The following is a 27,782-nucleotide window of genomic DNA, read 5'->3' as shown; positions in this document are numbered from 1 at the left end:
TACTGGCTGTTCTCACCTAAAATCAAATCCCTTTGAGGCACACATCGGACTTGCCCGTCCTTCCGCATCACCCACCAAGTGCACCCAGGTCCTTGAGCAAAAGCAGTCCCACAAATGGGTTTGCCTTTGCCTGAGGCAGGAGTAACCCAAACTGTTTTTCCTAGCATATTTTTTATGTGCACTACAGGGACTTTATCCCCTTCTACAGTACGTAAAAGTTCTGATTGGGTGGGGCCAGCTCGATTGGCAGATCCTCTAGTGTTGACTAACCAGGTGGCCTTTGCTAGATGTGTATCCCAATGTTTGAAGGTCCCACCACCCATTGCTTTCAATGTAGTCTTTAACAATCCATTGTATCGCTCGATTTTCCCAGAGGCTGGTGCCTGATAGGGGATGTGATACACCCACTCAGTGCCGTGCTCTTTGGCCCAGGTGTCTATGAGATTGTTTTGGAAATGAGTCCCATTGGACATTGTAGCTGGCAAAAAACAAATTTTATACATGATTGTCATGGTTTAACCCCAGCCGGCAACTAAGCACCATGCAGCCACTTGCTCACTCCCCTCACCCAGTGGGACAGAGGAGAGAATCGGAAAAAAGTAAACCTCGTGGGTTGAGATAAAGACAGTTTAATAGCACAGAAAGGAAGAAAATAATAACAATGATAATCATCATCATCATCAAAGAATCAGAATATACAAAACAAGTGATGCACAACGCAATTGCTCATCACTCACTGACCGATGCCAAGTCAGTTCCCAAGCACCGATCCACCCCTCCCAGCCAACTCCCCCCAGTTTATATACTGGGCATGACATCATATGGTATGGAATATCCCTTTGGCCAGTTTGGGTCAGCTGTCCTGGCTGTGTCCCCTCCCAGCTTCTTGTGCCCCTCCAGCCTTCTTGCTGGCTGGGCACGAGAAGCTGAAAAATCCTTGACTTACTATAAACACTACTTAGCAACAACTACAAACATCAGTGTGGTATCAACATTATTCTCCTACTAAATCCAAAACATAACACTATAGCAGCTACTAGGAAGAAAAATAACTCTAACCCAACCGAAACCAGGACAATTATATATATATATAGCTGAACTACCGGCCAACTTTGAGATATTTGAGCGTTGCATATTTAGAATCCACAAAAGACTCTTGCATTAGATTTTCATTTTGGAGTTTAAAAATTAAATTTATATAATGCTTTGCTACCCCCACAAGAGAAAAGTAACTATGCAAGAGTCCTCGGTATTTAAAAATCACCTCTGACAAACTAAACCTTAAGAAAAATGAAGCAAAGGGAACTTATACAAATTTTTTAAAAAATAAAAAGAAGCGTACTGCATCACAGGGATGTTCTGGACTGAAACTGCTTAAGTAACTTCATAAAGAAATACAGAATTTTTGCTGTTTCACTTCAGCACACAAAACGTGCCCAATAGTTGGGGGAACACTGCTTTGGGGCATGGATCTCATTCTTTGTTCTATTAAGGACTTTCTCTGTGAAGTCACTTACTTTTTTCTGCCTTGCTTGTACAACAAGCACTGCCCTACCTTCCAGTGACAATAAGAGCACAAACTCAGCTGCAAGATGCCCAAGTAGTAGGATCAGAGAGGAAACAATTTCTCAAAAAAAACCCCCAAAACAAATGAAAAGAAAAAACCCAAAGGCACAACGACAATACAAGAATATTTTCAATCGTCTTACACAGCACAAAAGGACTTGTAGGCAGTGACTCCTCAAAGGGCACCACACAGCAGCATCCTCCACAGCTCCCACCGCCACGCAGGGCGGCACGCACACGGCTGGGCACAGCAGCAACCACAGGGCCGCAGAGCCACCTCATTCAACGCACGGCTGTGTCAAGTGTGCCCAAGCCACCATTTCTATGAATATACATTAATAGCATAACATATTCAGACTCAAACCGGTGTCATCTAACAAAAGACTGAAAGGTGACTCTGGGATTCTGACTCTAAATCTGCTCCCATCGTCCTTCCCAGGATGATGTACCGCATATCACAGCTTGCATAGCTACAATCCAAATAAAATCCTACTCTGCAAAGACACTGAGAAGTTTAATTAATGCTGAAGTGCACTGAGCTTCCAGGGTGAAAGAAATAACAAGCCCAAATTTTAAGATGGGCTGAGCAGCTGTGGAACCATTAACATCCACGGGAACAACAGTTGCTCGGAAGCACTTAACATTTCATTCTTAAAAACAGCCCAGATGTACACCACCAGCAAAGCTGACCTTCATATGAACTACCAGGGCCTGCACGCGCACAGATAACGGAGAAGCCGGGTGCTATCCTCCATACTGATCAGCACCCTCGAGGCTCTTCAGATTTTCACAGCGTATAAAACAGTCTTTTCCCATTTCTACTGATAAACTAAACTGAGGCCACGGTTACCGTGAGCACAATATACAGCTACATGAATTCCCTATGGCCGCAGGACTCTGAAACAATACTCGATGTATCTAGAAGGAGCCTATAACCGACACCACCTTTGACAAAGTAATACCGTGCTAGAAATTATCAGCCAACAGTGAGCAGCACGGTGCACGGCTGCTGGTAAGACATCTCGTGCCCTCGGAGCTCTCCTACCCCGGGTCTTCTGAATCCTGCGCACACGAGGCTATCCACGAGTAAGGAAGATCACTACTTAGATTAGGCGCCTTCTGAAATAAAGATTATCATCTACTGAGCTTTCCATTTTCACTTACGGCTCCTTTTCCTTCTGTTGTTGGCTTGCATTTGTTTATTTTTTATATTTTTTCCTAATTGACTGGCATCTCCAGAATCCAGTTCCTGCTACTGCCACAGCCACACAAAATGTAGACATGTAAACCCCTGGAAGACAGACTTCAAGGCACTTGTGCAAGGCAACTGTGCCGACGAAGGTTGCTAGATCATGCGAAAACTAATCATTTCAGGTATATACAACACACAAGTCATGTATGTACCATGCTCAGTACAATGAAATTAAAACTTGGGTTAGTGCTTCTAAAAAACATTACCAGAATATGCATTGGAGATCCAGATATGCATAGATACTATCCAGAATAGTAGTGGTCTTTATTTTTGCTTGAAACCATGTTTTCCAGATACCAGTTACATTCAATTTAACAAAAACAACCTCAAGGTCCCTGCAGACTGTCTCCTGCCTTACTGTGCAGCCCCAGTGACACCCTCCTACCATCTACTGTCCCCTCCTGCTGTCCTTGACCTCCCTCAATGGCAAGAAACCACATTTTTCTTTTACTCTCAAGAAATCATTGGTAATTGAAGGCAGCAGTGGAATGAAATAAGGTGCACGCATGGGATTCAGTCCACCAGTCAGTGACAAGCAACCACTTCTGCGGTGAAATACAGCAACATTTTAGCCTAGTTTCCGATGAAAGTAAGAGGTATCTGATCTTCTGTCTGTCCAGCTGGCTGTCCCATCCTGACAACAATTGAGCTGGTGAGCCAATTTCTGCCAAACGTGGCATAGATCTCAAAAGCAGTAAATTCTGAGAGGTTTTGTGAAAACAGACAGCCGGGCAGACGAAAGCAGGATAAACGTGTGCCTCCACGGAAGGAAAAGCTGCAGTGAGGACGTGTTAGCTCTCCACACTGTTAGACCTACCAGCCAGGCAGCAACCTGCACATTTGCTTCCACGGCACGGGGCTGCTTGACCAGTACGTCCTTCGCTTGATCCAGCCATGGTACATGCTGCTTTTTGCTTAGTGGGTGGTTCGGGGACATAGGCAGGCACTGGTGGGTGCCGGGAAGAAAGAAGCGAGGGGGAGGAAGCAGGTTTAGAGACATGGCGAGAAGTGTGGCTAATGAAGGAAAGGCGTTAAGGGAGAAAAGGAGACATCTGAGATGAACAAGGCTTCAGTCATTCAGCTGCTCACAGAATAAACTTACTTGTTTTTAAAATATACCCACATTATTTAAGACAGTCTATAAAAAGAAAATCATATTTGACAAATGGCAGGAGGGCTCCAACAAGGAAAATGTAAATTCACATGGCCAAGACGGGCTCTTGGGGGAAAAAAAAAAGAAATTAGAAGCTTAATGATGGTCATTACTTGTTCTGTACAGAAGAAACCACCTCTGACACTGTACTTCCGACAACAACCTGGGGAACCACATCTATGTTAGTCTAGAAGAAGATGATTCAGTTATGTACTTGCTTATTTTCCCCTCCTCTTTTTAATGACAATTGTCAAACAACTTGTGTGTCCAACTTCAAGGGAAAAATACATGGCCTAAGTCTTCCTCCTGCGATTTCAGTGGAATAAGACACAAGAATTCCATCTCTAAACACTTACAGCAGGTCCCTTTCTCCCACTGAGGGATAATGTGTGCCTTATGCACTGCACTATTTCAGTCCAAATGAAAGAGGTTAATGACAAAGCATCACTCTGATCTTCACACATTTTAAGGCTATTTAAATTAAATTCTTATTTCAAAAAGTTAGCATGAGCCAAACTTTTATAAGTTCTTTTTTTTTTTAATGCATATGTTTCTTTGAAGATCTTTTCAGGAAAAAGACTTCCTAACAAGCCACCCTCCCCCTGCTGCCACTGAAAAATCATCCCTGCGGATAAGGCTCTCAGGAAGAGAAACTGTGTGGCATTCACAGAAGAGAGTGTCACATGCCTGCCTTCCAGTAACCTGATTGAACAATTAAATTGTATTTCTCTTTAAAAGAGGTAAAAAAAAAAAAAAAAAAAAAAAAATCAAAATGCAGATCTTGCTGTGGTCTGGGATTCAGGAAGATTAATGAGCTACCTAAAAGGGAACAGCAGCTTATAATAGAAAGAGAGGATAGTACATTTTTAACATAAAGTTCAAAGGGAAACTTTTCTTGATGGTTAAACTGCAAAGATTTCTCAGCAAAGTCATCTCATCTATTGTCCCTATTGACTCCCTACATTGACTTTTTGTTACCTATTGCATCACGTTCAAGCTCTTCCAATTCATCCAGAAAGGGCAATATAATCTTGTCCCTATCCACACTAACTCCTATATTTTGTCCTTTACTTCTTTGTCAGCTCATAGCCTTTGTTCTTTCCAACCCCGTGCTAGCTCGGCAGCTGGAAGTCTGCATGCATAGCTCTCTTTCGCATCCTCCTCTCTTGAAAACGCTCACAATCTCCCGCTCACGACAAATGTTGCCTCAAGATTTGTCTTATATCAATAACGAGTCACTCTTTCATGAAATCTGGCTGTGCCCATCAGTAATGAGTTCCGAATCCAGGCAAGGAGCTATTTAAAAACAAATCCTCAGTTCAGCCTAACAGCAACGGTAACCACAAAAATACCCAGATCTCAGCCACAAGGTACCTGGAAGAGGACAGAGATGTGGACTGAATCAATACTGTTCTCTACCATGTTTTTAAAGCAACATGGACAACTGGTCAGGTCAGGGTGTGGCGGCAACTGGGAATGACAGAAGGCAACAGGACTCATCCCAAAGAGACCTGAAATTTTTGAGGCAAGTGTTGCAGGCTCCCTGATGGCCCCATCGCTGCTCCAAACTTAGTGCTTTCAACAGCTTCAAAATTCTTGGCTTTGAATCCACATTTGTCGCATGCAGTCTGTAACACAGAGCTATTAACCGTGGAGAAGTAACTACTTAAATCCTACTGCCCACTGATATAAGAAAATGATGGTGCAATATAACAGCTTATACTTTACAACATCCTCATATTGGGTTTGCGTGGCAAGGTTTTGGGGGGGGGGGGGGGGGCTATAGGAGTGGCTTCTGTGAGAAGCTGCCAGAAGCTTCCCCTGTGTCCGATAAAGTCAATGACAGCGGGTTCCAAGATGGACCCGCTGCTGGCCAAGGCCGAGCCCATCAGCGACGGTGGTAGCACCTCTGGGATAACAGATTTAAGAAGAGGGAAAAAAAAAAAAAAAAAACTCGAGGCAGAACAACAGCAGTGGAGAGAAGAGTGAGACTATGTGAGAGAAACAACTCCGCAGACACCAAGGTCAGTGGAGAAGGAGGGGAGGAGGTGCTCCAGGCACCGGAGCAGAGATTCCCCTGCAGCCCGTGGGGAAGACCATGGTGAGGCAGGCTGTCCCCCTGCAGCCCATGGAGGTCCACGGGGAGCAGATATCCACCTGCAGCCCGTGGAGGACCCCACGCCGGAGCAGGGGGATGCCCGAAGGAGGCTGGGACCCCGTGGGAAGCCCGCGCTGGAGCAGGCTCCTGGCAGGAGCTGTGGTCCCGTGGAGAGAGGAGCCCAGGCTGGAGCAGGTTTGCTGGCAGGGCTTGTGACCCCGCGGGGGACCCACGCTGGAGCAGTCTGTTCCTGAAGGACTGCGCCCGTGGAAGGGACCCACGCTGCACCAGTTCGGGAAGAACTGCAGCCCATGGGAAGGACTCACGTTGGAGAAGATCGTGGACGACTCTCTCCCGTGGGAGGGACCCCACGCTGGAGCAGGGGCAGAGTGTGAGGAGTCCTTCCCCTGAGGAGGAAGGAGCGGCAGAGACAACGTGTGATGAACTGACCGCAACCCCCATTCCCCGTCCCCCTGCGCCACTTGGGGGGAGGAGGTAGAGAAAATCGGGGGTAAAGTTAAGCCTGGGAAGAAGGATGGGGTGGTGGGAAGGTGTTTTTTGAAATTTGGGTTTATGTCACATTATCCTACTCTGATTTGATTGGTAATAAATGAAACTCATTTCCCCAAGTCGAGTCTGTTTTGCCCATGACGGTAATTGCTGAGTGATCTCCCCGTCCTTATCTCGACCCACGAGCCTTTCAGTGTATTTCTTCTCCCCTGTCCAGCTGAGGAGGGGAGTGACAGAGCGGCTTGGGTGGGCACTTGGCCTCCAGCCAGGGTCAACCCACCACAATCCCACTGAACTGGGTAACTTCTTTCAGTTAATCTTGGGCACAAGAGCATGTAACAGATTTTGAAGGTGAGAACCTGAGTCTCAAAAGGTGAAGAGCTGTAAGCTAAACACCTTCCACGTGTGCGTAAATGGTGATACCATAATTTAAAAGACAGATATCTCCACTTTATTTTATTCCTATATGCTGTCAGATCATAGTGTAGGCAACTGTCAACTTCAGTACATCTTTATCTCAGATTCTTCCTTCACAGTCCATCCAGAAGTATCTGAATATTCACCACAGAGTGAATCATTATATCCTTAATCATCAAGACTAAGCTCATCTTTGTAGAGTCACCTAAGTGAAGCAATCTGTCTCCAAGAACACTGTATGTCTCTCAAGGCTTCTTTTCACAGTGTTGTGGGTTTAACTTGTCGCTGAGGACAACTAAGTTATAAAAGGAGGAAGGGAACATAAAGTCATCCAAAAATTCTCTTGTAAATTATAAAACATCCTCAATTAAAAGCCAACTGAAAATTATCATGGGTAAGATTTCAGGGAGAAATTCTACCCTTGTCCATCACTGCAATATTTGAAGAGTGTATATTATTTTCTTGTTATGATTAGCCCAGTAAGAAACTAGAACAGATGATACAAAAGAATTTAGTCCTGCTATACATTATCATGACAGCCTTAAGATCTTCCCTTGATTTTGCTCCCAAGACCAACACTTTTGTGAATTAGACCATTCAGGAAAAAACCATGAAATGATGCCATGCTCAGGGAAGAGCACTTCTCTGTGTATATACAGCACTTGCCACAAGCAATATAAACCAGCAAGAGTAGTCCAACTCTTCAAATTCACCGTTTTCAAACACTCTGCAACTATTCAAGTGTTAAACAAAAAGACAAAGAATCGGTCACTTTAGTCCATACAACAGAAACTTGCAACTTCAAATACGAGATGACTGAGCTTAGCTCCCAAAGCAATGCAGGGTATCACATTCAGCATATGATGTAAGGAAATAAACTGCAGATAAGGAAGCAGACATTAGCGCCAAGTATCCAAAAGCAGTGCTCACGGTGAGATTGTTTGTATTTCACCCATTGTTTTATGAGTATCTTTTAAGACCTCGACCTCTAGCTGAAAATGCAGAGGGAATAAAGAGAAACCCTGCTGCTTCACAACCTAAGAACAAATAAACAGAGCTTAAAAAACCACAGAGATTCAGACAGCCTGTGTGGCAAAGCAGAGAGGTATTAATACCCTGATGTAGCATGAATAGGATATTCAAGCTCCTGCAAAAGAGAATTACCCAAACTAGCACATTATCTATTTTCCCACCTTGAAGTTCTCCACTTCTGCTGTACAGTTCCCTTCTCTGCTCACGCAAATAGGCACTCATGCTAATAGCATGGGAGGAGGACTCAAACCTGTAATTAAAAAAAAAAAAACAAATCCAGTCAGTTAGCCATCCATAGAAGCATCCTTCTTGTAAGCACCAGTCAGCTCTAAACAAAAAGGACTTCCCTGCATGTTGGAACAAAATTATCAAGGCAGACAAAAGCACATTTTTCCTATAAACCTCCACGACTGATGCACCACATTCTGCCACCTCTGATCAACACTGCTCTACCAGCAGCCACCCGTGACACAGACCTGCTCGCAAAGCACAGAGATGCTCCTCTGCTCTATCAGCTGTGAGCACCCAGGCATTTAAGTAGGAACGGCCCCAAAAACTGGTAAAATCCAAACCAAAGCCATAGGCTAGCACCAACTAAATTGCTAACTGACCTATGCATTAAAATTGAAAACTAACATTCTCCTGGAAACTAGGGAGCAATAAATTATTAAGTGTTTATCGTATGGCTCTAACACTCCACAAGGACTAATCTGAGAGGCAGAGACAAATATTTTTCAACTACTGTAGCCCCATAAACATGATTTTTGCCATTAATAGTAAAAGGCCACAGGCTGGGCGCTGACCTGACACAGCAAGGACTCAGGACAGCTCTGGGCTTGCCATGCCCTGAGCTGGGTGTCCCTGTGATCACAAGTGTCCCATGGCCAAGGGCCTCGTGCCCGACCTGCCTGAGCTCAGCCCTGGGGACACCCTGCATGGCCAAGGGCTGCCACCCGAGCAGCCACTGCCCAGCAAACACCAGCCCTTTGTGTGCCCGGGCTGGGCGCTGGGCAGCTCTGCCACTGGTGCTGGGGACCAGGGAGAAGGGAGCAGGCGGTGGGGACAAAGCATCTTCTGATAGCCAAAGCGGACAAGACTTAGAGGGAAAGTGTCTTTCACAAACATCAAACTCCTCAAGGTGAAGACCTCAAGATGTTGATGATTTGCTGATGATTTGTTGGGGAGGTTGCCCCCTCCCCAACCCTTCTGCTAAGGAAGACTGAATCAGCCTTAGTGCTGCCCAGAGGGACACTGGAAAGATAAGCATCACACCAGAGAAAAGGGGCAAGCATTTGTAAGCTTTCTTGTGCAACAGTGTGAAGGTTATTACTATTAATGAGGCTCTTCTGCTTTAATTTGGACTGCGAGTGTTAGTATTATTGCAACCGAACTAATAACAATCTATCAAAATACAACAAACACTTAAGACTTTAATTAAACAAACAGTAAATTCTTGGCTCTGTATTTATGATGTGCTCCCTTTTGCCCCTAGTGAGATATTAAGCATAACATTATCACCATGGCCCCGAGGTCTTCTCCAGGCATCAAAACCAGAAGCTTCAGGTCAAGGCAAACTACAGCAATAAACCTCAGTCTCCTCCTTGAGACAGTGACTCAGATTATTCCTCAGAGGCCTGCACTGGCTTTTGCTGCAGGATCTCATCACATTCACTTCTTTCCCACAGGCATCCAGTTTCTCTCCCCTATTTCCCCTCCCCTGCTGTTTCCTTGATCTGCTCTTCTCCCACGTTCCTATTTACACTTAACTCCTCTACTCTTTTAACTCCTTTCCCCACACTGATCCTCCCACAGCAAAGCGTTCAAAGTATTTTTGTTTTACATAGAATTATACATAATTACAGCCAAGCCTGAGACTAACGTATTGGGTGTACAACATCTGCTTGTACAATTCACTCCTTTCCCACCGATGCCCAATTTCCATCTTGCAAATCTGATCTGTAGGGAGATGGCAACCTGAACGTGCACTTGGCTACCTTTTGGAAGAGAAGAAAGCCAGGTTTATGATGGCATGAACTATCTGAATTCCCAAAGTACCCCTCATCTGAAGTTTTCTTTTTTAAGCCAACATTAAACAACTAAATACATCATGACTTTTTTTTTTTTTTTAATTACACCCATTTTAAAGACGGGTTCCATTTTAAAGAGAAACAATGATTCAAAGTCTCTTCCAAATGATCTCTCTACTGATTTCCAGACAGCAGGACACAATTGAGGAGTCCTCATTCTTCCCACTATTGCTAGTACACACAACTAGCAAAAGTACTTAGTATTTATAAAATTAGCTTACAGAAAGCCATCAAAGGACACGGCACAAACACCTGCATCCATCTGCGAGTAAAACGCGAGGTGGAGCCCTGCCCTAAGAGACTTGTGAAGTGAGGAATCAAATGCAGATATTCTGATGACAAGTGGAAGGCTCCTCTGATTTGGACAGAGCTAATGGAAAGGCAAGAAAACGAGCCTCGCAGCCTGGCACGAAAAGCACTGAAGATGGGAGAGGAGACAAGAATAACACTCCATCAAACATGTACATCCCTCAGTGGACTGAGAAATTCCATTTCAACGGAGATTTCCATAGATATAGTGACAGCTGACAGAAGACAGATAACCAAATAAGAGATCCCAATAAGTGCTGCTGTCACTGCGGTGCCAGCAATGACTCTGTGACAAGACCACGAGTGGTAAGAGACATCCTGCTCCTATGAGGTTACGCACCTTCACTTTAAACAATTATACCCCCCTTCACTCTCTGCTGACAAACCAATATACAGCCTTAAACTGCTGTAGGTGAAACAGAGCATCCTTATTCCTCAAACTTAAATGGTCCAAGTACACCCAAGAAGAGACACAATATGAAAAGGCCAGCAGCCCTATTTTGCTCCAATATACATCTGCAAGTCAGAGTAAATTCATAGAGTGTAATTCTCAACCCAAACAGCCATGGGATTGTTAAAAAAAAAAAAGTTGGGGGGGAATAAACATGGGTTGACAGGGGCAGGAAGCACCTCTGAAATCCTCCAGGCAACAGTTAACCTTCTAATAACAGAAGATGACATAGGCAGCTCATCCTGTGAGAGGGAGAGAAGGCAGTGCAGAAGACTTCAATTTCTAACTGGGGCCTTAGGTACTATGAGAATACAGCCACCAGACACACATGCCCATGGGGCAAAGTACAGGGAGGTCTGGGTAATCAAGAAATAAGTTTTAGCTGAAAAAAAACCCCAACAAACAATCTGTAAAGAGGATGCAGAACACAAAGATCTCCTCCCGCTTGCCCGAAACAGTTGATTACTCTCAGCCTTTCCCATTACTGAGGTTCCTGCATTATTTCCCCACCATATAACGACCTACCTTCAATCACAAATGAGGGGTTCTTTATTAAAAAAAAACCACCCAGACTTCATGGATCCCCATCTCCAGCAAATAAGGGGTGAAAACACCAGCTTACTTCTAATTGCTCCCCTTCCAGCAAATATTCCACTAGATTTTTTTTAACCTCAGGCTCTCTCGACTCCAGAGAGCAAAGCCTAGTAAGGCTAAGCACCACTCAGATGGGTAGTGAAAGACAGCCCAAGCCCTGCAGCAGCTTATAGTCCGGAGGGGAGCTGAGGACCCGTCAGATACACTGCTCCTGCTGCAGCTGAGCACGGTTAAAAGGTTACTGCTCCAAGCTGCTGGTAACTCCCCACCACTGCTCCACTCTCTGCTGTTCCCTCAAACCTGCTGTGAAACTTGTTCGAAAACAGTTGCTGAGGGAATGACCAATCTCATTCTTTAAGAAAAAAAAAAAATCATTAAAAAGAATATTTTGGCAGTACGGAGTTAAGACAGCAGCCCCACACACAGTTACGCTGGCAGAGCCGAGGAAGCTGTGATCTTGGAACTTGGAGCACCCGCTGCCAAAACAGTACATTTTGGTATTCCCCAAAATCCTCAAGAGGCCAAAGAGAATGACCAGCACATGTCAGGGGAAGAGATGAAAATTCAGCACAGCTCCCCTGAATCTAGGTGTAGTAACAAGACCACTTCTCCTCTCCTAACAGTGCTGCTCACCAACTCCTCCTCACTTCTTATTCTTACACATCAAATTTGTTCCCCCAAATCCTTCCTTCCCTTGGCCACCTAGCCTCTCATCCTCTCTTAGACTCTCCTCCCAACCACTTAATTCTTTCCACTCTGAACTCTGAATTAAAGGAGTTAGTGATAGGATTAACCGCTTCGCCTATCTAGTAATTACACAGTTATCTTAATTCTCTTTGTCCAGTCCCCTTTATCGCTCTCTTTAACAGGTCCTGAATTTACCATGGAAAAAGATAGGCATAATGTATCACTGCATGCTTTGCAGCAGCTTGTATAATGGGATCCCAGTCCCGAGACGAGCCCTGGAAAGAGCTACACTCTAAAAACCAGCGATGAATCCGTAACAGAGATCTTACCGAGGCTTCAGCTTTGGGCATTAAATCTCCATCTCAAAACTTACTCTCCTCTCACACTGTGAAACTGCGATTAGCAGCCAGCGTTGTGCAATACTCGAGGCACCAAAGACAGCTTAGGCACAGCTTTAACATCGTCCCAGCACTTACTTGAACAAAGGGTTTTTAGGTCTTTGCGGTTTCTTCTTTGCGAAGAACGCTGCAAATTCTCTCCCAGAGCTGGCGTAGCTAAGCTGGGTGGACGGCTCCGAGGCAGTGCGGGTGTTCTTCATATCCAGATACTCTGTCAGCAGCATCTTCCAACAGAAGGAAGAGGAACTCAGCATTTGAAATAAAACAGCATTATAATGTAACTTGAATGTCTAGGATTTTTAGGTACTCTGTAAGACTGGAAAACTAATAAAAATCTTAATAATTCTAATTAACAGAAACCTGGCTTTATTTTCAGAAATGTGATCCTAGTGACTTATATGCCACTGTCTCTAATTTGGTAAAAGCTTGTTTTACATTACTTGACCAATTCAATCTGCTACAAAACCCTGATGGTACCGAAGGTAACTTGTAAGAAGTCCCCACTCCTCCCAAAACTGATTCTAGCAGCAGCAGCAACAGGGAGATGGTGGGTGGGTTTTTGGCTGGCCTTTACAGACTGATTATATACCACAGCTCTTAAAAACATAAAGGTTAGCAATACTGATCTGTTCAGTTACAAAAGCATATTTTATATATGTGCATGTATGCCTATATATTTCTATATATTTATATGGAGAAATATAAAACATCCATGTGTGTGTTTGGGTGCATGTGCTGCAGGTCACGTATGCTGTTGGAAAAAATCCTGGGAATGCTGCAAAAATTGCCCTTTAATAGCTTTCAAACCAAATATGCTTCTTTTACCAGTGAAAATATGAATTCCCACAGCCATCAGTTCTGCCAACGTAGTTTAGGATTGATTTTCCTCTAAGCCAGTATACTCAGTAAAGGGGTTGGGGGGTCCCTTTGTGAGACGAGGGTCCCCTCTGTGACACCCTTGCAGCCCTGAGCCATGGCCTGATATTTGATGCTGTTTAAGCAACTCTGTGGTGCAGAAGTAGAAACCGATTCCAAGTCATTCACTTTTAATTTCCTTGTGTCTGAAGATGGAAAGAAACCCCTTTAAAATTAACTTTTGTCAGCGCATTCAGAAAGTCACTATTTATTTTCAGAAAATTCTACCTACTCGGTGGGTATTAGCAATGTGTTCCATTTTAATAATTAGCTAGTCAAAGCCCATCAAAGAGAGTTGTCTGTAATGAAAGTAATACATCAGTACTGTGCTGTCTAAGTTTAAACAAATTACACAGGAATAAATATCTAGGCAAATGGTATCATGCCCCCTAATTAGAAACAATTCAGGATAGCTTGGGAAAAAAAAACAATGCAAACACAAAAAAACTTCAACTCCTAAAACATCTCAATTAAAACTTTACCTGAGCGCAAGCTTTTAAAATGCATGCTTATTGGTAAGAGTAAAAATAATCACTGTGCTAATTTTTAACAGTAATTTACGAAATCCGTTTGTATTAGTGTGCTTGCATTTCATCTTCTCTACTTGAATTAACAACCCTAAAATCGCCACAAAAATGTAATTAAACCCTCAAACTTAATCAAGTTTTAAAAAAAAGAAAAACGCTTAGTAATTTGTTCTCCCATTATGAATGAAGCCTACTTATAACAGATTCCACAACTCTGGTGTCACTTTACATCCAGGACTAGGAAATGTAAAGCGTGTAATACAGTACTTGGCTCCAAGATTACAATAAGTCAACAGAGGTTTGAGCTAGGAACGTAATGAATTATCCCTGTTGGTTAAAAAGTGAAATAGAAGATGAGTTTGCGGTTAGATATTCAGAACAGTTCTGAAAACGCCGCAGATGAGGAAAAAGAAGATAAAATTGTTAATTTATGGTATTACTAGATAGGCAGGGCAGGACGGTTAGACTCAAGGCTCTGAAAAAGTCAAAAGCTGTAAAAGCAGCAAAAATAGCTGGTTTTGATAACTATTCTCAAAGTTCATCTTTAAGTTATAAAATTCAAGCATAGCAGAAACTGCGCTAGACAGATCAAAGCTCTTTCTGCTCCAGTGCCCTGTATTCAACAGTTACACAAATTCTTCAGAACGAAGTAATTAAGTGTAAGCATGGCTGAGCAGTTACAATACACAGCCAAGTGGGAGAGAAGTTAAGACAGGAGAGATCTTCAACGCACAGTACATTTGGCTTATAACTGCAGCATGAAGATTAAAACCCTTACAATTTTTAAGCAATACGATTAACATGTGGGCCAGTCTGAAAATCTTGCCAGTTACTTGCCTCAAAAAATAGCCTGAAGTTTTCGTTTCTCATTGCGTTGTGCAATGCATGGTCTTCACCCAATGTCATTGGCCTCAATTTATTCCCTACGTCCAGACAGTCCAAGTTATCCAGTTGTTCTGCTCTCATAGTCCCAGTACAGGATTTTAATAAGTATCATATTTCAATGTTAGAAGCTGTGGCCTGACCGTGTACTTATTAAAAGCCATGGCAAGCTAGAACTTTAAATCCACTTAAAAGAAAAGAAAAACCAGACATTTTCCTGCCTATCTAAGCGAACAGGAGCTTTCCTTAACCAGCGAAGTAAGGGATTTCATGATTTGGTCCCATAACACCTGATTAGTAGTTGCTAAGCCATCAATCAAAAACCTTGTTAGACATTAATAACATGGACGTACAGCAAGATTTATGAGTGACTGTAAAGTTTGCAACATCCCATTCATCTATAACAAGGACTTTGACTTTCTGCTCAATGGTTGAATTTTGCCATCCATGTAGTATATTTACATCAATGTCAAACAAATAAAGCCATACATAAAGCAAGAGAACAAAGCACTCTTTCTCCAACTGCTCTTTGGAAATGAAAATTAATATAAAATGTTTTATTAACAAAGTAATATTTATGGATTTGGAGGCTTAATTAAATTCTCAGATTTCAAAAGGTCATATCAGTATGCACAGCCTGTCTATCACGTTGATCTGATAACAGCTTGCACTACACTGTCTTTCTGAACTGCAACGGGGCAAGAACAAATTTGCTTCTGTGTCTGACTGCTGTTTGCACTTGCTGTGACTCTCCAGATCCACATTTTTATTCTTTGGCTGAGCCCCACGAGAAGTTGTGTAAGTCGTTATGTCTTATCATGCTCAAGATTGACCTATGAACACAGCATGGGCAATAAAACATGCCTGGCCACAGGGCGACAGCTAAATTCATTCATTATTTGTACCTCTTGTGAGGTTTTAGACAGGAGGCCTGAGCACTGAATAAGCTCTATTCCATCAATTAAAAGCTGTGAATAGGTATTTCACATCCTCATACACTCTGAATTAAGATGGATGCTGCAGTGCGAACAGTTTGCTCCATCAGAAAATCGTGACAGTTTCAAACTCTATACCATCGACACTGATTTTCATTATGCCTTCATATATTGGGGAGATCCAGAAAATCAAATGAAAACTAAGACCATGCCACGAATTTTGCAAGGGTAAATGGGATGACCAGGTAATTACTGGCCTCTCCACCTCATATTGATCAAGGACAAAATCACAGAACAGATGACAGAAGACTCTGTTAAAAAAAAAAATTAAGGGAGAACAATAGAATTCATGTCCAGCGACATGGATTTACAGAACACAGATCTTGGCTAACCGGTATTCTTGTGACGATGACAAATTTAGCTTTAAATAAAGAGAGAGATAAAGTTTTATTTCCACCAAGGATCTGACAAAAGCCAAAACACTAAAAGTCAACACAGCATCTCCTGAAAGAAAAATGGACAGGCACATGACAAGACCTTAACATACAACTAGAAATGAGGAAAACACCGATATTGGATTTTGCAAGGTGCCAGAAATCTTAATTCTTCTTTTCCTTTTGTCCTCTGTATTCCAAGGGAAATACAAGACTATTCCAGAGCCCTTCTTTGTTGGACAGAAATCTTCTAATTTTCAGCCTAAGTTTGGTCCATCTTCATTTTTAAAACTATAGTAATTAGAAGAAGCTTAATCAGACACTGAAGGCACATACAAAAGTGGCTGCGGCAAACCTTTTCTGGACTAAATGGACCAGAACTTTTCCCATTTCAAATTCCTGTGAAAATAATGACTACAGAACGTTTGTAAATTATAATGTTTTGGGGGAAAAATGGTAAATAAAGTGAACACAGCATCAACAGAATAATATAATTTTCTTTCTATTGTTATTATTTTTCATAATATAATCAATCTACTGTAAGAATTTCAATGTCAGCAGAGGTAAATCTCTACATCTAGGGAAAAAATATGAAAGTCGTGATCTACAGGATTATTGTGTAAAGCTGTGACTCCAGCGAATTTGGGAATATTGAAGATAATCAACAGCAGAGAAGGTCCCACTGTGACGATGGGTATTAATTAGCTAATTGGAAATGGCTATATAAAGCAGAGAGCTTTGTCAGAAGTGAAAGTTGACAGCATCGTTCTCTATTGGTCTCGCATCTGGAACGCCAAATGAAACCCTGGCATTCATAAACAAAGAGAGATCAGGGAAAAAGCGGGTGGAAGGGTGCACAAAAGAAGCCTGGAAGTTATTAAAAGGCTGGAAGGCACGACTTACAGCAAAACACCAAGAAGCCATGAACTCAGTCTTGTTAGCTTAGCAAAGAGAAGGCCAAGAGGTTACTGGATCACTCTGCAAGCATGCAACACAGAGGGCACAGAACTGATGAAAAAAATCTTCACTAATGAATTTAAAAAAAAAAAATCCAAAGGCTGGACAGTTGAAGCTGGACAGGCTTTGACGAACAGTTAGGCATACATTTCCAGAGCATAATTAACCACTTAGATCAAAGGTTACACTGTATTGTCTGTCACTGACTTTTTTTTTTCCCCTCTCTAGTCAAGACTGGATGCCTTTCTAAAGCACGCGCCCTCTTTCAAACAAGAATTAATTCAAGAAAGTACCATGGCTTGTTTTACGCAGAGGTCAGGCGAGAAGATCACAACAGCTCTTTATAATCTGGGGATCTTAATAAAGCCGCCGCACCACTCAGTGCCAGCTCTCAGGCTCCTGCATGAAGGAACCATTAGTGTTCAAAGTACTATTGCTGCACAGCACCTTTAGTTACCATTTTGAGTTGATATAGGAAATAAAAACAGCTACTGGTAACGTTTGTGTTTGGTGAACAGGGTTGTGCTAGAGGAGACTTCTCACCCAGGCCCAGGCCACCTCATTTGTACTTTGAGGAAACTGTAAGACTCAAAAAAAACTCCAGAAAGAACACTCTCAGCATCTGAGAACGTCTCTAGTATTTTGCTATGCAGTATTGGCAATTGAAAACAAGATTTATTTCCAGTTTATTGCTCTGACACACTGGGCAGCTGCAGAAATGTTGGCATTTCAGCTGTACTGACACACTGTGGACTCCTCCTGAGTTATATCAGCCTCTGAGGCGGCTTTGGAGTTACATTTTAGTCAGACCTAGCAGGAGGAATCAGAAGCTGAGACTACAAAGCGGAAGAGAGATCTCCTAATGGGATTTCAATGAGGAAAGTTGGTTAAAAACAGAACAGCAGATTCAAATTATCCTACATCCCCTGGTTCAATGGGGATGCAAAGACATGCCCAGAGACAGCAAACCATGGTACATGCATTGAGGAAAGGCACAACATTCCCGAGAAATGATGATATTCAGCCATAGATAATTTCAGGGGCAATGAAAACAACCGCAAATGAATCCTGAAAGAAAAAAGCTGGGAGTTCAAGTAGGATGCGCTACTGTGACATGCACTTACTTCTTTGTAAACATATGAAAAGAGGCATCATTCTTGAAGCTCTGGAGACAGGAGGTAACTACAAGCAAAGTGCCAGAATAAGGCAAGAAAAGCAGCAGCACTCTATGCGAGACAGTAGTCTATAGCTACTTACCCAGTAATTTGCTGTATCAAGTCTTAATAATTAAAATGCTGCAGTAATTGTGGAATTTAACAAAAAAAAAAAAGTAACAGTTAATTGAATTCTCAGAGCACTGAGCTTTCTGCGTAAGTTGTACCACGTCGAGAACAGGGGCCGAGTACACACATGGCAAACATGACAAAGGACAAAGCAATAAGGTAAGCCTGAAAGAACAAAAATAATTTTTAGGTGCCGTGAACACTGTTTAAGGCTGCACAACCTGCTTTATCTAATCCTCTTGTTGCCCATGAAATTAATTTAACTGAAACATAATAAAAACCCTTCCAGAATTAATTCTCTCAAGGCATCGCCCAATTCCATTACTGTACAAGAAGCAAGAATTCCTTTTGTTTTTCATTTTTGGCAAAAAGCAAAAAATAACCCTGGAACTATTTAGATAATACTATCATTGCCAGTGCTACTACATTCATTATGAACGCTAATTGTCAATTAGCGCAACTATTACTGTAGACTTGTGAATGTGTATCTACCTCTAGGGAGGAAGGAAGGGAGGGAACAAACCTCAAAACTACTTTAAAAACACAACTTCTTAAAAGCTGCTTTAATTGGCAATGAATCGTACACCTGCTCGGATTGCTTTGGAGAGTTTAAAACCAGAATCTTTTCATTTCACAAGCTTTTGATAACACGCGTGTGGACTTTATAACCTCAGCGCCGCAGGCTCTGACCCTACTTGCTGTATGGATGAGCTGAAGTGACTCAAGACATATATACTAATACAAGGGGTTTTACAGTTGCTAGCTCAGCAAAAGGAGAAACCATTACGTGCTGTCACAACCATCAACATCAGGCTGTAGGTTCCTCGAATGAGCTAGCGCTGGACAGCACTCATTTCATTTTCCCACTCTTTACGCAAGCTGCACAACAGCTTACACGTCTATCAAAAAAGGGACTTGGGTTCAGTAACAAATGGCCGGCGTAACAACTTAAATAGCGGGTTTTTCTGCAAGTGTTTGCTAATTAACCCACTGATCTATCAACACCCGGTGACATATCATTATGTGATTGAACAGATTTAAACTGAAACCCTGGTCCTGCTACAAGTGCCGAGACAAACCGCTGACTTGTACAGGGCAAGGTTTGCATCCACTGACTTTGTCAACCACTGAGAGCCTGAGAGATTGTGTCTTACCGCTGACAAACACACAAGATAAAAGGCCTCTTGCCATTACTAACTTTACCCCAGTCCCCTGTGCCGCATCAATATTAGAAGTTTCATCTTAACTTGTACTTGTGGCTTACAAAATAACCAGCTAAAAGAAAAAGCTGCTGAGAGACTAGAGCAGGTAACCTTATCTTCTGCGAGATGTGAGCAGGCATGTGATGCTGAAAGAGGGCTGCCTCTTCTTCAAGGCCTTAAGGGGGGCTTTGCAATTGCTTTCTAACTTTAGTGGCTTTAATATCCATATAACCAACAATCCGGTACCAGCTCATACAAAGGTACATGATGAAGGTCATCTCCAGTTTAGTGACGCATAAAGTTTTAAGACATTTTCACTGAAATTTAGTCATCTGGCTTCCATAAAGGAGAACGGGAGCTGGGCTGTCTTTTTTTTTTTCCATCTTTCCCAGTAGTTCTGCTGTTTTATTTATTTTAATAAAAGAGGAACAAATACTGATGACAAATTTATTTAAGCTACCAATAGTCAACTTGAATAACTGGGTCATAAAACAAATGGACAGCATTTATTTTTCTCCAGGCACCTCAGCTGTTCTGCAAATACAGATTACGCTAGCAGAAATGATCCAAGTAACAAGGCCGCTTTCTCATTTTGGTATCAGGCCCTTAACACCAAAACAAAACAGAAAAAACAGAATGAAGGTGGCGGCACAGGGAGGCAGTCGGGATTATTAATTTCCTCCAAAGAAAATCCACGTTCGTATGCACGTTTCCATAGTAAAGCAGGCGTTTCATCTGCACCACGACGACTGGAATCAGCGAGACCTACACATTTACAGAACTTGGGGGGTTTTGGTTGAATATTGCTCAATGCTCGGGGAAAAAAAATAAATCCTTTTGCAATTTTTGACAAGTAAACCCAATTGCCTTCTGGGCAGTAACCTGTAATTGCTAGGACTGTTTGATGACTATATAAAAACATAGATGTGTGTGTACATGTGTATAAATACGTGTGTGTGTATATATGTGTGTATTTATATATATGTATACACTTACATACACACATACATGTGTATCTTTAGTACATGGTCCTTCTGATATGATTGATGAGAAGTTGTAAAATACATATGGTCCAGTACAATCCAGAGGATGGATAACTAGCCAAGTGTATTCTAATATGGACCAAAAAGCAATGAACTTCTTCAGAAAGACGTAATTACCACCTCCTTCATAGACGGCACAAAATGAAGTATTTTCCTGCAAGATTAAAACACGCTGTCTTTCAGTTTGACTGGACTTTCTTTTGTTCATGTAGCATATAAAAAGGTCAAGGAGGAGTGTAAGAGTTGAACAGGTAATTGAGTGCAGATTTCTGCTCTGCAATTATAATTTAGCTAAGCTTCACTGGTTCTGCATATTTTGGACGTGGGAAGGATACAGTTAGAAACTTATGCTTTATAACTGAAGTAAAGCTAAACATTTTTAAGTCACAAAGAGGATATATTCGCTCATTTTTAGCGTCTACTATACACCCATCCTTCAGAGCGTCCTCTGTCTCAGGGAAGAAATGTGCAATTCTAATGCACAGGAGAAACGGCGCTACGCTCAACCCAACTGATCTGAGCTTCTGCTACTCAAACTGGCACATACAATACAGCAGCAGCAAAGGGAGGAAAAGGCAGCATGCTGTTTAAATACCAACCATGTTAACTCATGGATTATACAGCACACTTCATGTATTTCATGCCTTCAACTAATTGCTTAAGACATCCTGCTATACCGTAGATGGTAACAGTACTGTGCCCTCAGTCTTCATTAAATGCCAGCTCTTAATAACAGACTCCAAAAGGGCTTTAATTGCATTTAGTCGCAGCTCCTGAACTTTAAAAGTTGTTAATCAGATTTCTATGTAAATGGAATGACGATTAAAGGTTAAGTACAGGTTTCTGAAATTGCAGCAGTTGAAGACGTATTGCCCTTAACAGGAAAGAGAAACTACCAGCCTTGACAGGAACTAAACATCTTAATTAAATACTCAGAAGTACAGTACTTATTTCTGTGTGAAGTTCTATTTTCAAATGTCAAACTTAATCAGGCACTTGACAAAAATGTGCAATATCCCTACAGCACAGAAGAACAAAAATGCCTTGGGATTCTTTCCTGAGGAAACACCTGTACATCTCCCGGTCCTCAGCTCCCCAACAAATTCAAGTTCTCCAAGCCACTTGTCCCAAACAACAAGGAGGAAAGTTTTATGGCTCTAAAACTGCAGGAGTCCAGTTGAGGAATAGGATACAACATTTTTCAACATGTCAGCTTTTCTCCCGCTCGCTCAGTTTATCCCTGTAACAAGTGTCATGCTGCCAAATAAACATAAGGGTCCTCATAAATCTGACTTCCAGAGATTTATTTCCCTTGAGGGTACAGCCCATCAATTATCACCAGTCAAAAGTATAAAAACTTCTTTGTCGGGAGTAAATTTAGTACGTCTGTACGGTGCTCTGTAAGAAGCTTGTTGCTCTGTGTTTTGGTGCCGAATACTACTGAGAGCATCCAGGCGTGCTGCTTTCTGCTGCCGAACTTGAAGCCTGAGCTACCCAGGACATTCACATCGACCAAGCAGTTCAAGTCCTGTGCCCCCTCCCTCGTGCTGCTGCTGGTAATTAATCTAACTTGCACATTCGTAACCTACAGACTCATTATAACAAATACAAAAACTGAATATGTCAGTCAGACAGAAGTCCAAGCCCCATCTGAAACCTGACTTAAGATTTATTCCAATTAACTAGGATTCCAGTCTCCGATTTCAATTCATATATGATATGGGATATATGAATTTCATTATCAGTGTGAGCATTCTGCACTTAGAGGGCTGTACAGCAGTGACAAACAGACCTAAGTGGGATCCATGACAGGATACTTCATGCCAAAACATTACAAAATAAGAAGTATTTCATGCAACTCGGGGTTCAAATCCTAATCTGAGTGAACAGCAACTGCACCCGGGATTAGCTCAGAGACTGAACAAGGGACTTCAGGACCAGAGACCTTTGCCTTGGGTCATACAGACACTAGGATCAGCTGCCAGAGAGACTGACCCATTTATTTCACATACATGGTAATTTGACTATATAGCAAACAAATTAGCACACATCTTCATATACTGCCATGCATGTTAATTAAAAAAAAACAAACAAACAAACAAACCTGGAAGTACCTGAATATTTTTATAACTAGATACAAAACTGCACCCCTTTCTTACAGAATTAATATTTAAAACTGGATTTTAAGTCTGAGTTGTTTTTTTAATGACAAACTACACCTGATCCTAGGAGAAGATATTTTTCCAGTAAGCTTTATAGCAGCTATAGCAACTGCTAGACCACTGCAGCAGTGCTGCATTGGAGAGGAAAATCAGCCAAGAAAAAAAAATGTGTACAGCAGAGGTGACTATTATACTTACAACCTGGAGCATGAAAGAAATTTAGCAGTGGAAGCTGCAGACAGACTCTGCCTCTAAGCGAGAAAGAAATGGTGTAAGGAACAACGAAAGTTAATTAAAGTGAGTAACAGAACTGTATAGCCACCAGTTGCTTCATCTTCTTTAAGATCAATTAAAAACTTCATCACAGTGACTTGAAAAAAGGAGGCTGAACAAGGAAACTTCCACCCACCTCTTTGTAATACGCTGCTGTAATAGCAGACGTTACCTACAGAAGTGATTTACCAACTAGCGTAAGGCATGTGAAGGAGTAAAAGCGGATTAAAAAAAGGAAGTCTGCTATAGTTAAACACAGTATTGTTGCTTCCTTATATATAAAAGGCTTTCAAACAGATCTTGCAGGAACAGCTATGACGTCGCATTTAAAAAAGCCTACATTTTGTAAATTCATATGTAATCTCTTGCATTTGTCAGAATTAACTTGAAGACTTTCAGATCTCACGCCTTTCAGACTTAATAAGAAGATGGCACCAAACAGCCCTGTTTAACAAGCACCAGACTAACAAAAATGTTTCCCCGACTCTTTAAACACATGTTGGCATTTTCTAATTGACCAAATCCTTGAAGATCCAACCACATCTGAATCTACAACTGTGGCCCAGAGGCAAAGCACCTAACAGAGAGAAACGGGCCATAAAATTAGTTGCATGAAGGGTTTATACAAAAGAACAGCTAAATACTAGGGCAGCAAATGTGGGCTTCTGTATGAACAAGCCTAGTGACTCCAGGACATCGATAAAAGGGCATGTTCCCCTTTGACATCAACCCAGCAGCCACCATGTCAAGCCCAGCTTATAAGGCCACTGACATCTTTGAAATGACATCAGAACTAGAGAACCTCTTTGTCAAACTTACAATAACTATGGTTTTATATTCCTCCCATTCCCAAATGGATGGAAGTGCGTAGCAGCGCAGTGCTGTCAGCAGTCTGGTTTTGGAAGCTTAATATCACACTTTAACAAAAAAGTGCCCCTGACCTTATTCCAGAAATACATATTTCTTCAGGGTCTTTGACATTATTACAAATATCCTGATGCCAGAGGGGGGAGCTCACAGCATAGACAAGATTACCATTTTCAGGCTTGTGGGAAAAAACAAAAATTTCAAATTGTTTACAGCTCTTGTGCATGAGCCATTCCAGCCTTTTAAAGTACCCATCAGGACTGCTATCCCTTCTGCCTCTTATGGTGCTCTACAAAAGGAACAGCACCGGGCCACCAAAATGCCAACATTAAGTAGATTATAACGTTTCTGAACATGTTCCATTACGGTAGATACTTGAATGCCTTTCTGCATCAGGGAGCCTTTTCCTCCCCCTTTCATCAGCTTATCAAATGAAGCTAAACAGTAATGCTTGTATCTAATGATACCAGGGACCTTGTAATGGGATTAGGAAAAACACCATCATTAGTTTCAAGGAGGAATGTGACCTTGAAGACATTTCTTACTCCGCACTTTAAAGGCATACAGTAGGAACAATGAAATTAATTCCTACATAGGGATGAGGAATGGGCAGGGAGAAGCAAGGGGCTTTCAATTCCCAGGTAGACACTGTCTTTCCTCCCGTATTAATGGCAGGTAAAAAAAGCAAACTGATTACCAGAATGAAACCTGAAACAGAGAGGGAAAAGACAGACCTTTCCTAAAGCCAGTGTGAAAGGCTCTTGGCTCAACAAAAGCCGGTTTTAACCAAGCATCGAACTTCAAACCAGTATGTGCAACGGCCAGTATGACACTACGGTTTCTTCCTCAACACCCTCCGGCACCCGCTTACCTGACCCCCCCAGTTAGATCAGCGAGTGGCACAGCACAAAGTGCCAAAGGTCCTTGCTGGGGGACAGCATGGCGGCTGCAAGCACACAAACAGCGATGCCGGTTGAGCTCTGCTTTTTCCACAATCCTGACGGATAGTGTCATTCAACTCTTCTAAGGACTCTGCAGATTGCCGCACATCAGGACGACTTGCCTGCAATCCCACCTGAGGCCTCCAGTTGGGAAGTGCTGAACCCCCAGCTTAATTTCTGAAGTACTTCTCAGCACTGAGAATACTCTGTGCCTGTTGAAACACATTCCATTTGGCAAGTGTTCAAATTATTTTAGATAAGATTTCTCCAGCAAGACCTGCAACCATTGCTTTTGTTTACTCAGAAAAGCGTAAGTGCTTCTGGAATCACTATGTGGCTTCCAATATCCAAACCAATCACGCATGTCACTCTTTCCTTCAGTAAAAACATTTCTTTAGATTGCCAAAAGGAAGTGTAAATGCAATAGCAACATTTTAAAGCTAAGAGCCTGACAAAAAAAACCACTTTGTATTTTTATAGGATCTAAAGCAAACAATATACCGGTACTGTTTCTCAGAAAGGAGCCCTTCCTGAACAGCACCGTGACATCTCCATCCAGCCTTTTACCACCTTACTGCAAAACGCCTCACTTTCATTCTTTGAGATGCAGGATGTGAATTCGTCCATATTTTCCCCAGCAGGAATCTCAGAGCCTGGTCCCTTCTACTGAAACTCTAGCTCACATAAACACCCTGAGGCTACTGCCTTATAGTCAATTTTTAATGATAATATTCTTTGGTTGCACTGCAATTCCACAATAGAGGTGGGGATTTGTTTTGTTTGTTTTGAAAACTGAAAGAAAACCAGTGCAATATATCAGGTCAGCAAGCAATCTGGTCCAGAAGGCTGGATATTTGAATTCAAGTTCCAGCTCTGGCTCCAGTCTCTCTGAATATTCATTTTACCGCTGTATGGTATTGAACAGCATCAAAGATAGGGACCGGGACAGGTAAGTCCAAACAAGAACTACACTGTCTGGGACAGGAGCAAAAAGATGGAGTGCATTTGTGTAACACTTTAACCCTTACAAAAGCCAACACTAAATCCTGCACCAACATAAAATCCTAGGTTCAGGCAGAAGTCCTTGCAATGTGTGTGAAACTGGCAGGGTAATGCCACTGGGTGGAGCCAGGAGAAAGCAGATGGCTGCAACATAAATTTCAGCGCTCTGCCAATTTTGCTACCATTTAAGTGCTGGCTTTCTCAAAAGAAAAGCTGCCGCTACCATGGCAAATTCTGTCCTTTGAGATTCAACCAAACCCCCTGCACCAATTCCCTCCTGCTCCTAAATTTCTAAGATTAAAAGTGTATTTATTTTACTCAGAACACTGCATAGACACCGAACATCAATCCATGCTACCACAATTATTAAAACAACCTTCTTGCATCCCCTGTAACACCACGAAAAAACCAGAGAACTGTCAGATTCAACTCAGCTGATGAAGGGACCACCTACCATTTCAAGCTTCTGGGTATTCATTTTAAAATCTATTATGCTGTAATCTGCAAAGCCCATCCTTCACAGCACAGGACTGCAGTCGGACATGGAAACCTGACTCAGTAATGCTATCGTAGATAAGTCTGTGTGCCCAGTTATGCTATGGTACATTTAACATATATACATATAACTTTCTGAAAAAGTTAAGTACTGCGTGGCTTCTAACCATGAACAAGAGCTGGAAGAAATGAATAGACAAAACCTGCATTAACTTGTCTCCATTTCAGATAATTACTTGTGAGGTTTTTTAAGACATTTGTGACTCACAAGGGAGTCTGTAAATTTACTGTCTTCTGCAATCTAATAAAGTTGGCAGCTATGAGAGTTACCTATTTATTGGTGTGTGACACCAATCTATCTTCAATGGATAAAAAAAGCTGTTACTTAAGAGTTCTCCCTCCCCCTTTTAGGGTGTACAGCTTCTAGCGAACAGAATTTTTTCAAATGCAAAAAGAAGAAAAGTTAAAAACACCCAAAGCAACAGTCCACAGAAGTTGATAGAAAAGAGAGGAGGAGGATGGAAGAAGTTACTTTACGAAGCTGGACAACATGGCAGGGAGATTTGTCACTTTTATTTGCAACTGATAAAATGGGGAGGCTTAGGAGAGACCACACAGGATGGAACAAAGCTACTAGACCAGGAATCAAAGAGATCCAGAGCACATTTTCAGTTCATGTATCTGTTTGCAGCACAACCTTCGTTTTTTTCTCTCTCAAGTCACATTCTTTGTCTGAAGCAAGATTTAACAGAGAATTTTTGCTGAATATCTGTTCAGTGACAAGTATACTAGGGGTCTGATCTTTGCTGGACTCTCTTAGTATTACTGAGATGCAAATAAAAATGGCATTGAGAATAGATGTATCTGTAATATGGCTTCAAGGAAGGGCAAAAAAATCCTGGACCACAGTTACCCCTACAAAAGCAATCCCTCCCAAGGTAAGATGGTAGGTGAGAGTAGGTTACAGTCAAACAAAGAAAAGGCAACAGCACATTTTAAAATACACTGTGCACTTTAAAACCTGCAGACATACAAATCACTGTCAAGTATGAACCAGCAGCTCCCAAGTGCTTCCTTATTCCCTTCCATTAGTCTGCTGCTTTTCCCCTGATCCTATCAGTCATAAATGGAAGACTAATACATACCTTTATTTTCAAAAAGTTTAAATGCATCACAGTCTGAGTGTAAATAATTTATAAATCAAGGCAAGTAAGATTCTGGTACACGGCTGAAATGAGGATAAAGCTTTTAAGAGGGGGAAGATGCATGCACATCCATATAAACACAAACAGTTTGCCACTGCCAATGAA

At 42.0% G+C, this 27,782-nt stretch overlaps 1 protein-coding gene across 3 annotated transcripts in view; it reads right to left on the bottom strand.

Annotated features, from left to right (window-relative positions):
• EXOC4 (exocyst complex component 4) overlaps positions 1 to 27,782 on the bottom strand; it is a 417,970-nt gene that overhangs the window by 293,654 nt on the left and 96,534 nt on the right. For all 3 annotated transcript variants that reach the window (XM_050900532.1, XM_050900548.1, XM_050900541.1), the window contains exons 8-9: positions 12,633 to 12,778; positions 8,190 to 8,278 (exon numbers count right to left, since the gene is read on the bottom strand). In XM_050900532.1, coding sequence (XP_050756489.1) covers positions 8,190 to 8,278; positions 12,633 to 12,778 — 235 coding nt within the window. The remainder of the gene's footprint in view (positions 1 to 8,189; positions 8,279 to 12,632; positions 12,779 to 27,782) is intronic.

This window comes from Gymnogyps californianus, chromosome 1, assembly GCF_018139145.2.
Source record: "Gymnogyps californianus isolate 813 chromosome 1, ASM1813914v2, whole genome shotgun sequence".
In the NCBI taxonomy this organism is placed as follows: Eukaryota; Metazoa; Chordata; class Aves; order Accipitriformes; family Cathartidae; genus Gymnogyps; species Gymnogyps californianus.
The sequence above is the reverse complement of the archived record's forward strand: the minus strand, read 5'-3'. Positions and strand labels throughout refer to the sequence as shown.